Source organism: Sturnus vulgaris, chromosome 2, assembly GCF_052056855.1.
Source record: "Sturnus vulgaris isolate bStuVul1 chromosome 2, bStuVul1.hap1, whole genome shotgun sequence".
NCBI classification, from domain to species: Eukaryota; Metazoa; Chordata; class Aves; order Passeriformes; family Sturnidae; genus Sturnus; species Sturnus vulgaris.
This window is the reverse complement of record NC_142244.1, coordinates 103,093,072-103,107,188: the sequence shown is the minus strand read 5'-3', so window position 1 is coordinate 103,107,188 and position 14,117 is coordinate 103,093,072. Positions and strand designations below refer to the sequence as shown.

Below are 14,117 nucleotides of genomic sequence, written 5' to 3'. Positions count from 1 at the left end.
CCTCATAAACCACGTTCCAGTGTCCTCAATGTGCTTGACATGGAGTTTCCAGGGAGCAGAATTCACATGCAGCTCACAACTGACCACGATGACTTCAAAACACAGCAGAAAAAAGGCTGTACAAATATGAAAGGAAAATTCAGGTGAGCTTCCACAAGCTCTACAAATTTGTGAAATGTTCCTGTAGTGCTAAAAGGACACAAAGAAATAGAGAGAACTCTGTATTATGTCAATGAAAAGCATATTGGTATATAATTCAGTATCCTCATACCCAAGGAATATGATCTGAAAGGAAAAATAGGAATTACTTTGACACTGGAGATGTAACTTGGACAAAGAAATATTGTAGTATCAGCCAAAGTTTGTCTCAGTCAGCTCCAGCCTTCAATACTAGAGCACTTAATTATGCTATCCAGCGTTTAGCTCTAGGGCTCTGTCCATCTGGCTCATGCCACCAGAATCAAGAAGCTACAGAAGAGCAGACTGCAGCAAACAAGGTCAGTATGTGCCAGCTTCTGTAGAGACATATTTAACAAGCCCGAGGTTGGACTGCCTCAAAAGGGAACAAAGGCATGGGAGACATCTCTTTGCAAAAACAAATACAACACATTCCTTCAGTGCATTCTGCAAAAGACACTGTATCACAGAATGAACTAGGTTGGAAAAGACCTTTTGAGATCATCAAGTCCAACCTATGATCTAGACTTGCATCACTTTACCTTTCACTTACCCATCTGTTGTCCTGGAAGATTTAATTTCATTAAGTTGGCTTTTCTACGTTTTAATTTTATTTTTCAACACTTGCTGTAATATAGCAGGGGCAGTTCATTCAAAAGCAAAGTCTATACTCTTGCAAGTATGCAAGTACCAAACAGCAGAATTCCCACTTTCCTAAGCAAGATGTACCTCACTTCTGATCACTCATTACATGCAGTACAAGAGTTTCCATCAATAACATCACAATCTCAGAGTCCAAACTTATCTTCCATTGAGAGAGGCAGGGAATGGGAAGGAAGTGAACTCAACCATGAGATGCTTTTGGATAAGCATACAAAGTCAAAACAAGGAAAAACAAGATACATCAATTACCTTCAATTCTTACCTCTGCAATGAGAGCTGGAGTACTAAATATTTTCTCTCATTTGATGAGTTTGCTGCTAATGTGGCTGTAAATTTCTTCTCATATTATCAAGCTTTTCTAATCTCAGTGACCAATATGATCTTGTCCAATCTTTCCACTGGCCTTCTTCCATTATCTAGAAAAGCATTTCTCTGTGTGTGTTTTTATATATGTGTGTGTGTGCACATGTGTATAATGAAGTTGTTCCTTCTCTAGTGACACACTGAATTTTGAGGAATAACCTCTTTTTGTTTTTCTTCCTCTTGGAGGAAAACCTATTTCAATTGTCATTTAAAAAGGTCTGCACAAAAATGGGCACACTTATTTTATGGTGACAGAACCTTTTAGTCTCACAGTCCAAGATGCTGCTTATCAAGACAGATCTAAAGCCAAACAGGATTCAGAAACAAAATAAATAATCAGCCTGAACTGTGATATTTTGCAGTTCTCCCTTATTTTCTTTAAATAATTGCCATTCTATTGGGTTCTTAGAAACAAGCAGATAAGTGAAACATACTTTTGATCTACAGTAATAATTTGTGTTAAGTTCCCCTTGGACAGTTTCATAAATGAATAGTCACATTATAGCTGCTGAATGCAGCTGTAACCCATTCACTCATTTACAGACACAGCACTTCTCAAATACATGAGGTGCTCATTTTCATATGTACCTGTAAGCAGATGATTTTATTGTTGGATCTGAGGGAAAATTGTACTCTAAATTTTCTGTGTGTTGACAGAGGTCCCTAAAAATATTTACAGCACAAACTGGGTAAATACCCTGGGTATATTTCAATCTGGATACTGATTCACATCAGCTAACAGAGATATATAATTAATGATAAACCTTCAGGTGAGCCTCCTAGTCTCCCTTAGGAGGGTTTTATCCAGAGCATAGCTTATCCAACCTCTGTCTTGGCACAAGCTATGTCAAGCCTGTGGCAGCTGTAACAGAGGCCTAAAAATACTACTGAAGTAATGAAGTAGTCATACTTATTTTAGAATATTAGCAGAGTAATAATTGCCACAAAATACACTTCAGCTACAGTGCAATTTGAAAGTACAGGAACTTAAACCAGTGCTTTTAATGTGCCAGGCACAATGAGTGCATTTACAACATCTATTAAAAGCATGTTATGTTTGGGGGAGGGGGATAATTACATCTTAGCAGGTAGTTTATTAACTGAACAAGACAGCATCACATTAAAGATAATCAATGGAGAATAAACCACAGTTGTAAAAATTAATACTGTTCACTCACACCATGAAGGGAGTGGGGGGGGTTGCCTTTCCTATTAAGACAGAGGTAAAAGTATAGCCCCTGTGAAACCACCATGAGAAGAGGAGTAAAGGATAGGATGGCACAAAACGAAAGTCATTCAAGGCATAAGTTTCAAAAAAACAATATTGAAATTGAAAAGAAATAATCAGCAATTCTAGAGGGGAAAGAGGAATACGAACAACCAGTTTTACAAGCAGCAGAGCTAATGAAGCCTGGTTTTCTCCAGCTTTTATGTCATGCAAAGACTGACTTTCACATTGAAGTAAATGTGAGCTCCAACTGAAGCACTTCTTTTTATTAGGTTGGAACATTTATATGGGATTCCTTCCCCAGTGGATTTTCTAGTTTCTAATAAAGAACAAGACCTTCCTCCAAATACAGTAGGAATAATCTGTCCTCTCCTTTACCTGACAGCCTCTTTTATGATTTCTACATTGTGGCAATGTAGTTGAAATTGTAGCTGAGTAACAAATATAAAATTTGTGAATGGCTGGTGCGAGATACCCAGGCACACCCACCCTCTTCCCTGCTATACACACAGAATGTGCTATTCCTTAATACTTGTTTTGATAAGAAACAAGGCTAAAAACAGTGCTGCCAGGATAATCCAGATATGGGGAAAATTTATCTTTGGTATGCTAACCGTGTGCAAGGCTTCAGGCAATCTTCTGCAGAGACCAAGACCTCAGGTTACTGCAGCAATACTTGTTGCAGGGAACAGTCAACACAGAAAAGGAGGTGAGATCTCCTCAGTGTGCTGAGATTGGAGCCTCTGTGATGATTTTCACTGCTGGGGTAGAGGAAGGCCAGAGAAGCTGAGTTTAGCACAGCCTGAAGCAGCACAACCAGTCAGAAGTGGGTTTGGGTAAGTATGAGAAAATAATCCCTCCAAAAAAAAAAAAAAAAACAAGAAATGAAAAAAGCTTGCATTCAAAATCTGGGCTGCACAGAGCTATGTAGCTTCCAAGGTTAAGGCTGGGCATGTGAAAGTCAGTGGTCAATCCATGATATGCTATTTCTTTTCTTAGAAATTAAGATACATCTCTTTACTCTCCTCCAGTACACACACTTCATCAAAAACCACTTCACCAAGCAAAAGACCATGTCTATGACAAGAACTGGCCCTCTTTTTTCTTCAAGTAAATAAACTTTACAGGGAGAAAAAAAGGAACTGAATAGTATCCATTCTTTGTACCCGCTCTGATTTGCATGGTAAGCATTAAATCATAATTAATCTCTTGTTTCACTTAAAAATAAAATCGCCCCTTATCATAGATCACTAAGTACTGGATGCAGTGAAACATGTGTAGCATCCTTAAAAAGTTTGCCTCTGAGCATCACAGTGAGTTACTGCTGCCTATCTTGAGTTTCATCATCCAGAAGATCTGATTTCTGCAATCATGGACAGTCATTGGCATCTGAAGAGAACAACACTTGGTAATGCCTTTTTTTGGGGGGGGGGGGAAGAAAAAAAAAATCGGGCAAAATTGAGCATGCACAAAGAGCCCAGTTTTGACTTTAAAGCAATCCAAAGCCTCTGGACACACTGAAATTTTTCAGTGCACCTTACATATTCTGCTCCTAAAAATGACCCAGTTCTGTAGCCACTGATACACACATCTTCAATAAGGATCAGCACCAACTCACCCTCTGTCCGGGTCAACTTAAAAGTCTGTTCAAACATTGTCAAGATAACAAAAAACACTGTGAGAAGGCAGGGGGGAAAGCTGCAGAAGCCTGAAGACTCTGTGCATATTTATAGCACAAACACACTGCCCCATGTTCATTCCCCTTAATCACATGCACACACTCGCAAGACATCTCCAAACTTTCTCAGAGACTCAGTCTGAGTGATTGTAGTTCAAAGTCCAACTGCCTTGGCAGCTGAAAAGAAAGAGAAAACCATGGTGGCTTTGTAAGAATTACAGTGATCCTATTAAAAAAAATATGTCACTCTCTGCTGGGACTTAACATGGCAGTGCCACGTAGCACTCATTGAATTGAGCAGCATTTCAAGCACACAGCTCCTGGTGTAATAGGACTACAGGCTTAATTAGGTTCCTATCAGTATTGCTTTTTTCCTGCCTTCAGCCAAGAAGGTATAAGAAAAGATTGTCCAATACAGATACTGCAATTTAAAGTCTCAAGTTAAGAACACAGTGGGTGTATATCTACTTTAAAATCTACCCTAAAAACATGCCAGTTGTTAAACTAAGCAGTGCATTAGAAGCAGTTAGATATAATGAGAATGTAAATGGAAAGTATTCTAGGGAGATATTTCAGCTAAAAACAGCATCTATGCTATCTTTTATTTTAATCATGCTCTAAGCCCTGCCTTTTTGAACTTTTTATAAATTCTGCTATCTCCCTTTGCAGTTACTTACATATTGGTATATAAATTCAAAGACGAGAAGCAATTAGGAATGAAGCGAAGACTCCCTCTCTTGATGCTAATACATCAAAGGAAGTGAAAAAAAACCTTCCCCCCTCATACACACTGGGTAGCACAGAGAGTTTCTGCTCTTCACAGCCTAATAGCTCAAGTAGCTCCAATCGAGAGTCTGATGTCAGCCTCTGATTACATGGAGATGCCAAGCGATTGGAAAGAGGAGCTTTTGAACAATCCCAGCTCTCTGACTCCAGCGACCACAAAACCCTGCAACAATGCTTTTAAAATATACATGTATTACCCACATCAGCTGGTCCTATATTCACCCCCACTCTGGACATCGTAACATTGCTATTAAGAGTTCCCTGGGGCTATCTGCTTGATTTAGGTACAACACGTGTGAAGGAAATGTGTCAGATTAGAGGCTTTTTTAAACAGCTGTGGCTCCCCTGCACCCGAACTCTTTTGCTCTCCAGTTTGGAGAGAGGAAGAGCCAGGTGCTGCCTTTAAACAGTTGAGCAGTCTGCTTTTGCCCAAATGGCGAAGGAGAAGTTGGGACTGGCTCATGGCAGGGATCACTAAGGACTGCTCCCATTCTTTTTCTGCACCTTTGCACATCTCTACCATACCAGCCTAATCTGATCCTCAAAACTGGAGCCTCTGAACAGGTAAACCTATGTAAGAAATGCCAACAAAACCTGATTCTGCTGATCCAGAACAGCAGCTGAGTGGCACCTTGAAATTGGGTATTTATATTTCCGTCCTGCAAGTCCTTCCCTCAGTCCAAGGACATTTGAGAAATGTGCAAGAGTTTTTTGGAAACACTCCAGGCCCTTCATCTTTCAAAGAGGAAAATTAACATCTCTTATGCATCTGAATCAACAGGTGAATGACCTTCCCATGCCCTCAGCACTGTTACCAGAGTCCATTCATTTCTTAATCACCATATCTCCACTGTATGAGCAGGGGAACTAACCAAAAGTAGGAATTACTCCATTGATTTCACTGGAATATTCATCTTATGTTTCTGTATGAACACAAACATTATGCTATTAAGGTTTTTAAACAGAAGCATGGAGTTTTAAAGGGGCTATAGGAAGAATTTCTGCGAAACCACTAGATCCACAGTAAGTTGATGACTCTTACCGGTCTGGTTGTATCTTCTCTGCAGTTTTGCTCTTGTGTAAAGGAGACCTTATTGGTCTTAAAGGAGTTAAAACATTTCCAGCAGAATTTCTAATAAACCCACTGGAGACTCTTGCTTGGCTCTTGAGCATGAGCCAGAAAGAAGCTGCATTAACTATGGTATTACACTGCTGTGTAGCTGCAGTGAGGTGGAAATCAAACACTAAATGTTTTTGATATGCTTTTTAACTGGCAGGCTCTCCATCTAACAACAAAATCCCCAAACATTCAAATCTGGTACATTAGCTTAAGTACTATTTGTGGAATGACAAGCAAGGAGCTATAGCACAGGCTTTCTGAGCTACACCAGTGGAAGACCAAGTAAATGACATTCAGCAAAACTCTAGATTTACACCTGCATAACAGGGAATGGCTTTGGAGAAAAACCACTGCTTTCTGCTCTTCACCTGCTACCAAGCTGTGCCAGACAAAGTCTAGTGAGTCTATGTGAGCACTGAGCTCTCAGAGCCTTTCCACCGACCATCTCACTGGCCTTGGCAGGACAAAGGATTTTACACTACACTTTTATCTGCAAAGAGACCAGAGTCTGCATTCCACAAGCTAACAGGACTGAAGGTGACAACCTCAGTTTTCAAAAAGTTACATCCCTGCCAAAGCCACCTGACATCCATTACCTTCTATCGCATACTAAATGCATGAGAAAAAAATACCTCAAGCAACGCCTCTGAATGGTGGTTTTCCTGTTTTAAAGGTCTTCTATCACCATTCTGTAAACAAAGATAAGGCATTTTTCTTCTAAATGGCAGTACTCTAGCTAATGGTGCTCTAGTGAATGTTAAGGTAAAGTGAGGATGGGATCCTTAAGTGAGCAGGTTTTTCTTCCTCTGTCCCTTTGTTGTTCTGACAGCAGTAAAGGTAAGAAGGAAAGCCCGTGCTTTGGCCTCCCTCTCCTTTCCAATCTGCTAATGTGACACCAATCCCTGCATTCAGAAGAAATCATGCACCAAGGAAATTCTCCAACTTTCCCACACCCACAGCTTGGGTTATTTGCATTCATGGGCAAACTACAGGCAAGTGCACCAGAGAGATGAGTTCTTTAATACAAATGAGTACACAGTGACCAGCACAACACCAAGAAACCAAACCTGGCAGGTAAAGCCAAAAGCCTTTCTCCTTTTCCAAAACGACAAGTGAAGAGGTTGTGTCATTCCATTAGGGCAGGTAAAGGACACAAAGCTGAAAGTGATGGATTACCACATCCATTGTACAGCTGCTTTTCTTTGGAGGTTTTATTCTGCACCCAACAAAGACTTGCCAATTAATGTAATGTCAGTGTATAAAGGGAGCTCTGAATACATCCTCTTGCTTCATGTCCCCCAGGTTACATTAGTGTGCACCTCTAAAAGAGTAACTATCCTCACACTTAGATAGGCTCACTAACTATAAAGGACAATAATAAAAGTTAAAGGAAGCTAGGAATCTCTTCTGCTTTGTCTCCAGCAGTATCTGAGATATTTTTGCGTAAATGTATCCAACCCACGGAGATCTACAGCTGCGCCTCAGTACCACAGAAAATCCATACAATGAAAATTGCACTTTAAATCTCAAGGATCCTGAGAGGCTGAGATAAAGTGCAACACTTACCTTCCCAGCTTGGATGTTTGTTTTTTTTCTTTCAAAATGCATCTATTCTTAAGGTCTTGTGTACCTCCCTGCAGATCTCTGCAAGGATGCTCACTAAGCCTAAGCCTGGGATGGCCTTACAATGCAACTGAATTCTGAGATGGAAGCATGACAATTTCTTGATTCCATTTCAACATCAATTGAGACTTCAGCACATTAAGTCGAGGAGGAGGAGGTACATTTTCTGATGAGCTTTGGGCCCAATATATGTTTTGTAAAAATGGTAGGACTGTGGCAGAAAACACATGAAAACCTTTAAAGGGATTAAACATTTCCCTGTAGTGCTCAAAACCCAAACAGAAAAGCATTTTATCAGCGTGGTTAAAAGTCACACTAACGAAAACCCCAAACCAAACAAAATCAAAACAAAACCACCTGAAAAGCACAACGAAAGGAGACTAAAAGCAAGAGTGAAACTTGCCAGGCTGTTCTCAGTAACCAACTTCAATCAAACAGAATAAATTAATGCAGAGCCTAAAATTATAAAGAATCAGAATTATAAAGAATTCAGAGCTGTCTTTTTTATCTCAATACTGACACTTCAGGAAACAAGAAAATCCTATAGAGGAGCTCACTGTAGAGATCCAGGGGCAGAGTAACACGGGAGATCCCCACACTTCTAAGCAGCTGCATCACTAACTGTTAGCACATAGCAAAATCAGGAATAGAAAAGTGGAGCAATGAAGATACAGCAGGCAAGTTCGGGAAACCATACAGCTTTTAGAAAGATTGGCTACTGGTAACACATTGATGCTTTCAAAAAAAAGCCTGGTATGTGTGGAATTCTCTGGGATGCCAGGGTGCAAAAAGGATCTCATTAGCTAGGGTTTTCAAAATCTGCTGCCTGGTTGTTGCCTATTATTCAGAAAGCAAGACGGCTTACATCATCAGTTTCTGTAAAGTACAATATTCCACTTAAACTGCCAGATCTCTAGTCCCCTAGACTGAGAAATCATCTTTCCAAATATATACGGAGGCACTGAGTCCCAAGTCTACACACTAGTCCAGCACTTCTATGTTTCTGCATTACCGAGATAATCAAGCATCTAATAATAAAACTGGGCAGTACCACACTGCTCAGTTCTCTTGCTGGCAACAAGAAAACTCTAAGCAACATCGAGACTGACAACAATCATCTTATTCCCACATGGTTCTGCTTTAGAAGCAGACCCTGGAGCTGCTCATGATGAAAAGCAGTGGAGTGGCAGAAGGGCAAAGTAGTTAGTTCAGGAGCTGAGCAAGAAAACATTTCTTACCCTCGTTTCTCTTACATTCAGAGAATGGGAAAGGATTCATATTTGCAAGATGCTGGCTGGCCAGAGGCTTAAAAGAAAGATGAAAGGACAAGGAGATTCTGGGGAAGCAGAGGCGAGGGACCTTGAGTTTTTGAAGATGACCTGCTTGTAACTGCCCAGAATCTGTCCTTTATTGTGCCTAACAAAGCTTTTCAATCACACTGAACAGTGACAAAAACAAAGGGCATCACATAAGTAAATACCTTTACCAGTAGCTTAGTAGAGGACTTTTAAGTACTTTTCTTAAAGCAAAGTATACACATACTTGCATGTTCACCATTGCAACAGCAACAGAGCTGAGAATGTTAAGGCCTTGTGAAAATTACAGGAGTAGTGATAAGCATTACTGGGAAAATGCCAGTTTTAATTAATTTTAATTCTTGGTTAATAGTCTCTGAATCCAACATAGATGTTTTAATATAATGACACATAATTTTCAGTATAATATACAACATTATTATGCAAAACTGTATTATATGCTATTTTCAAGTGAACTCCTTTCCTGCTCCCCTTCCCCTTGGTACCATCTCTGCAATTGCCAAGGAATGGCATTCTGGCCAAGGATTGCCCCTCTAACCGCTGGCTCCAATAGCTCTTGAGATGGCATTAGCCCATCATTTACTTTTCCTATCACAGCCTGACTGTTCACAGGGGAATCTCAGATCCAGCTGGCTTACGAGGCACGAAAAAAACGGCCTTCCAGTGTCACAGCTCAGTATCTAGGGCACGTCCAGTAGCATCATTCTCAAATCACTATGCTGAACTTGAAGCTGGAATATGAAGAATGTCTCACTGTGCTAAGATAGGCTAGTAGTTTTAAACTGAATACTTGAAAAACTTGTGGTTGGGCTGCACTGTCCTGATGTTAACATCCCAGTACATGGTGTCTTGGTCAATGTACCAATAAGCCCAGCCCCTCCAGACTCATAACATGCAATAAATTCTATGTAGCCATTACAGTCATGCCATGGGTGGAGTGGCTGCATGCCTGTCACCAACTTGTTCCTTGTGGTTGTGAGTCCGAACCTCCAGCCACTTTGAATTATTCTTGGATGCGTCATTTGGGCTGGACAGCCAAAAGACAGCCCTGAGGCCATCCCATCATTTCCATGCTTGCCACAGGAGATAGAAGTGAGTATGCCTTAATGTGATGCTGATTTGGTCCTGGGCAGATCTGTGACCACCTCCGATTGCTCTCTTGGTTTCAAAAAAACAACTGGGTGTAGTGACTTGAGTGTAATACTTTGAGGAATGAATTATGTAGGCACTTCATGCATAAAACAAACATTAGCATAGTCTTGCTGAAAGTAATAATGAAGGAGGAGGCGTCAGCCCAGAGAGTTAAAGCACACTATCATTATACACTACAGGGAAGATGGGCAGCTTCCTGCCAGGCAGTTTTATCTGTCCCTTGGGAACAGTGAGCGGGTCTGGAGGCCAAAGGGAGGTATTGCTCTGGGTGTGTATGGATTTTGAGGCAATGTGAGGAGATAATGTGTAGAGTGGTGCTGTTCAGATCTGGGTTTCAGATGAGATGGTCAATTGCAGCACTGTGTAAATGCAGCTCTGCTGATCCAACACTGGACAGGGAATATAAGCAGCCAAAGGAGGCAAAGAAGTTCGTGTACATTGGATTGTATCACGACTTTCACCTTTAGGGAAGATGTGGTACAGCACTGCATGGAGAGAAGTGATGAGGACAGGGAGGTGTGCTTTGAGCAGCTGTAGAGCTGCAGGCAAGCCCAGCCTTGTGGAGGATCCCTGGGCTGACCAGACCCAGGGACATCTGCAGATCTATCAGTGGCACTGTGCTGTATACAAGAGAAAGAAAGAACAGCTGGCAAACACACGGAAGATCATGACCAAAATTTTCTCCCCTCTTAAAGAGAGAAGGATTTAAAAGAAAACCAAACACTAAAAAAAATGGATCTGCATTTATCATCACAGGGATAATGCCAGACTCTCTAATTAAGCAGATGACATAACTGTGCTGTAATATCAAGATTTTGCTCTGTGATTTGCAAACAAGCTGCACTTGCACAACCCAGAAAGAAAAAAGCCATACAGATTAGAACAGCTAAGCTCTGCTCTCACTTACATTAGTATATACCCACACTTACTCAGCTCAAAAGACCTACAGATGAGAATGTGATATGAGGAGTTTCATTTCCTCAGACAGTTCCCTCACTAGCCCAGCCAAGCCTCCTTCTCATTGCAGTTTCCAATCACAGCCAAGCACTCTGCTCTGATTACACACTCATCCTGAAACCTCAAAAAATCTCCCTCAGTCTCATCTATGGTTGGTGTACATTAATACATCACCAGCAAAGTCACTGTACATCTGCTGAGTATGTAGCTTAAATACCATTGAATACTTAAGGTTTAATTCTGTTAATCAGGACAGCTTCATTGATCCTAGAAGAGTTATGTATATTCCACAATGCTCCAAAGGGGAGGAAATCCAAAGCACAATTTTTAAAAGGCATATTCACGAAAAACACCGAGAAGAGGGCATGGTCTTATTTACCCTGGTGTAAACTCACTTTGCTGTACTTAGTGGAGGTACTCAGGATTTAGAGGGGTACAGTAGAAGGCAAAAACTAAGCCAAATTCTCAAGACATTGCTTTTCCTAAAACAGATACTGAGAGGTCAGAACCAACACCAATCTCTGCTACTCCAGACTTCCAATCGACAGCCCTATCTATAAAAGAGAACACATATCCACAAGTGCTTGGGAAGCGTATGCACTAGCGAGAGTACAAAATCATTACACTGCTGTGAACACGAGCCATATTCAGCAGAATTCAGCAGCTGTTAGAACTACAGAGCTTTTCAATGCTTTTATAGTTTGGGTGGAGAAGAAACAGGATTCAAGCGCTGCTCATAACGCAAGTTCTATATTGCCTTGATCTTTATCCTCCCCCTCCTCCACCCTCCCTCTTCGCTCTTCAGGGCTACTCTTTAAACAGAAAGAAGTCATTAGCCAAACTTCCTTATTTTATGGCCCCGACGGTTAGGTAACGACGAAGCAGTTTTATTATTTCTGCTTAAGAGCATTTGATCGGGAATTCAGAGACACTTCTAAGGGGGAGATATCTGTCGGGGAAAAGGGATAGGGCGGCAAAGGGACAAAACACAAATATGCCCGAGTGCGGCGGATCACCTCCATCAGCCCCGGCGCCCAGCTCATAGACCTCGTCCCCCTCCCTGGCCAAACCCTTGGCTGCAGAAGATGCGTCCCGAGAGCCTCGCCAGCCAGCTCCTTACGTAAGGCACAAACCACTGACATCATCCCTCCCGCCGGCATCGCCGCGGCGCCCAGCGGCGCCCACAGACCCGACCCGACCCGCGCCCGCCCGCTCCCTTCCCACTCTGCTGCCCCGCCAGAGCGCCTTTCCCACCGACTCTGGCCCCAAACTTTGCACGGCAGGTTGCCACGGGATGGCTTTCCCCGCCGGGCGCCCCGTGCTGCGGTGCGCTCCATCCATCCTGCGGTGCGCCCCATCCATCCCGCATTCCGTGGTACTTACGCACTGCCTCCTGCTTGGGGTCGAGGCCGCGCACGGCTCCCTGGAGGCCGGCGATGCGGCCGTGCAGCGCCCGTACACGGCGGTGGGTGCCCTGGATGTCAGCCTCGACCTCCTGGAAAAGGGTGCAGGCGTGTCGGGCCACGTCGGAGAGCTGTCGGAGGATCCGCGACAGGGCTACGTTGCTGACCGAGCAGAGGTCCAGCACCATCAGCACCGCCGCCGCCTCCCTCTCCCCGCCGCCGGCCGCCTCGGCGCCCTCGCTCGCCGTGCCCGGCTCCTCCGGCGGCGGGTCCCGCGGCGGCGGTGGCGGCTCTGCGCCCCAGCTCTCCTCCAGCACGGAGGCGGCGGGCTGCCGCCGGCACAGCCGCTGCGGCTCCACGATCCGCTTGGCGAAGGGCATGGCCGAGCCCTCGGCCGGAGCTCCCCCGGGGTCCTGCGGGCACTGGCGGAGATCGCTGCCCTCCTCCTCCTCGTCCTTTTCCTCCTGGCCGCCGCCGCCGCTCCTCGCCCGCCGCCGTCACTCGCGGGCGGCCGCCGGCGGGCGGCTCATCGCCTCGCTGCCTCCCTGCGCGGGGCTCCTGGGCTGCGGGGCGGCCGCCGCGCCGCCGAGCATCCGCCGCCGCTGCCGCTGCCGCCGCGGGGAGCCGGGGCGCATCCGCGCCGCCTCGCTCGCTCGCTCGCTCTCACGCCGTCCCGCTCCGGCGGCGGGTGTGAAGGGGCGGCCCGAAAACCCGGAGAGAGGAATCCCGCGGCCGCGAGGAGGAGCGAGCCGCCGAGCCTCCCGCCCGGGAGAGCGGCGGGGCGGGGGCGGGCGGGGGGAGCGGGGCGGTGCCGGCTCCCGCCGCCGCCGCGGGGAGGCGCTGCGGGGCGGGCCCGGGGCGCGGGCGGCGGGGGCACCGGCGGCCCCTGTCGGGCGGGGAGCGGCGCTCCGCTCCGGGCAGGCTCTGCCGCCTCGCCCCCGGCCCTGCCCGCCTCCTCTCCGGCGGGAGCGCTGCTCAGGTGTGCAAAGAAGAAGGAGAAGCTGTCTCGAGGGGCAGGAGGGGACCAAACTCAGCACCAACTCGCCTCCCGGGGCACCGCGGAGGTTGGTGCACTCCCTGGAGTCAGGTGCACGCACTTGGCCATCGGCTTCTTAGGAGGTGTCGGAGGAAGCTGGGTTCCCGTCACACAAGGAGCGCTGCTTCTGACGCAACACAGTTCAGCTGGCGTACGTACACTTCTGAAAGGTGAACGTGCCTAACAAGCAGGCATGAAATCTGAACACAAACTCGGAATTATTGGTGGTAAATACCACTGAAAGAGGTACCGTAAAAGGAGATCCAGTCAGATGCAAATACAGGCATTCCACAGTTTGGAAACAGTGGCTTGTTTGCCCGCTTGACCTTAGCTTGTCATCCTTGCACTTGAGTGTTGTGGTACAGCCCGTCATTACATGACCACATAGAGGCAGCTTTTAATTACCTCTGGTCAAATAGCCTGAGCTGCAGAGAGCATCACTGCCAGCCTGGTGATACACATATCCCACGTTCTGCAGATGCTACAGCTCACTCTTGGGACAAGCTTAGGTCCAGAGGGAGATTAGAGCTGCTTTCACAGAGATCAGAGTCTGAGCTGATGAGCTTTCTGGCCCTGCTGCTGGCTTTTAGCATGGACCACTCATGTGCCTTCACG

The 14,117-nt window shown here is 45.0% G+C and overlaps 1 protein-coding gene across 1 annotated transcript in view; it reads right to left on the bottom strand.

The window, feature by feature from the left end:
* Positions 1 to 12,861, bottom strand: part of NHS (NHS actin remodeling regulator) — a 240,952-nt gene extending 228,091 nt beyond the window's left edge. The window contains exon 1 of the mRNA XM_014875790.2: positions 12,447 to 12,861. Coding sequence (XP_014731276.2) covers positions 12,447 to 12,846 — 400 coding nt within the window. The 5' untranslated portion in view covers positions 12,847 to 12,861. The remainder of the gene's footprint in view (positions 1 to 12,446) is intronic.
* Between the last annotated feature and the right edge of the window lie 1,256 nt (positions 12,862 to 14,117).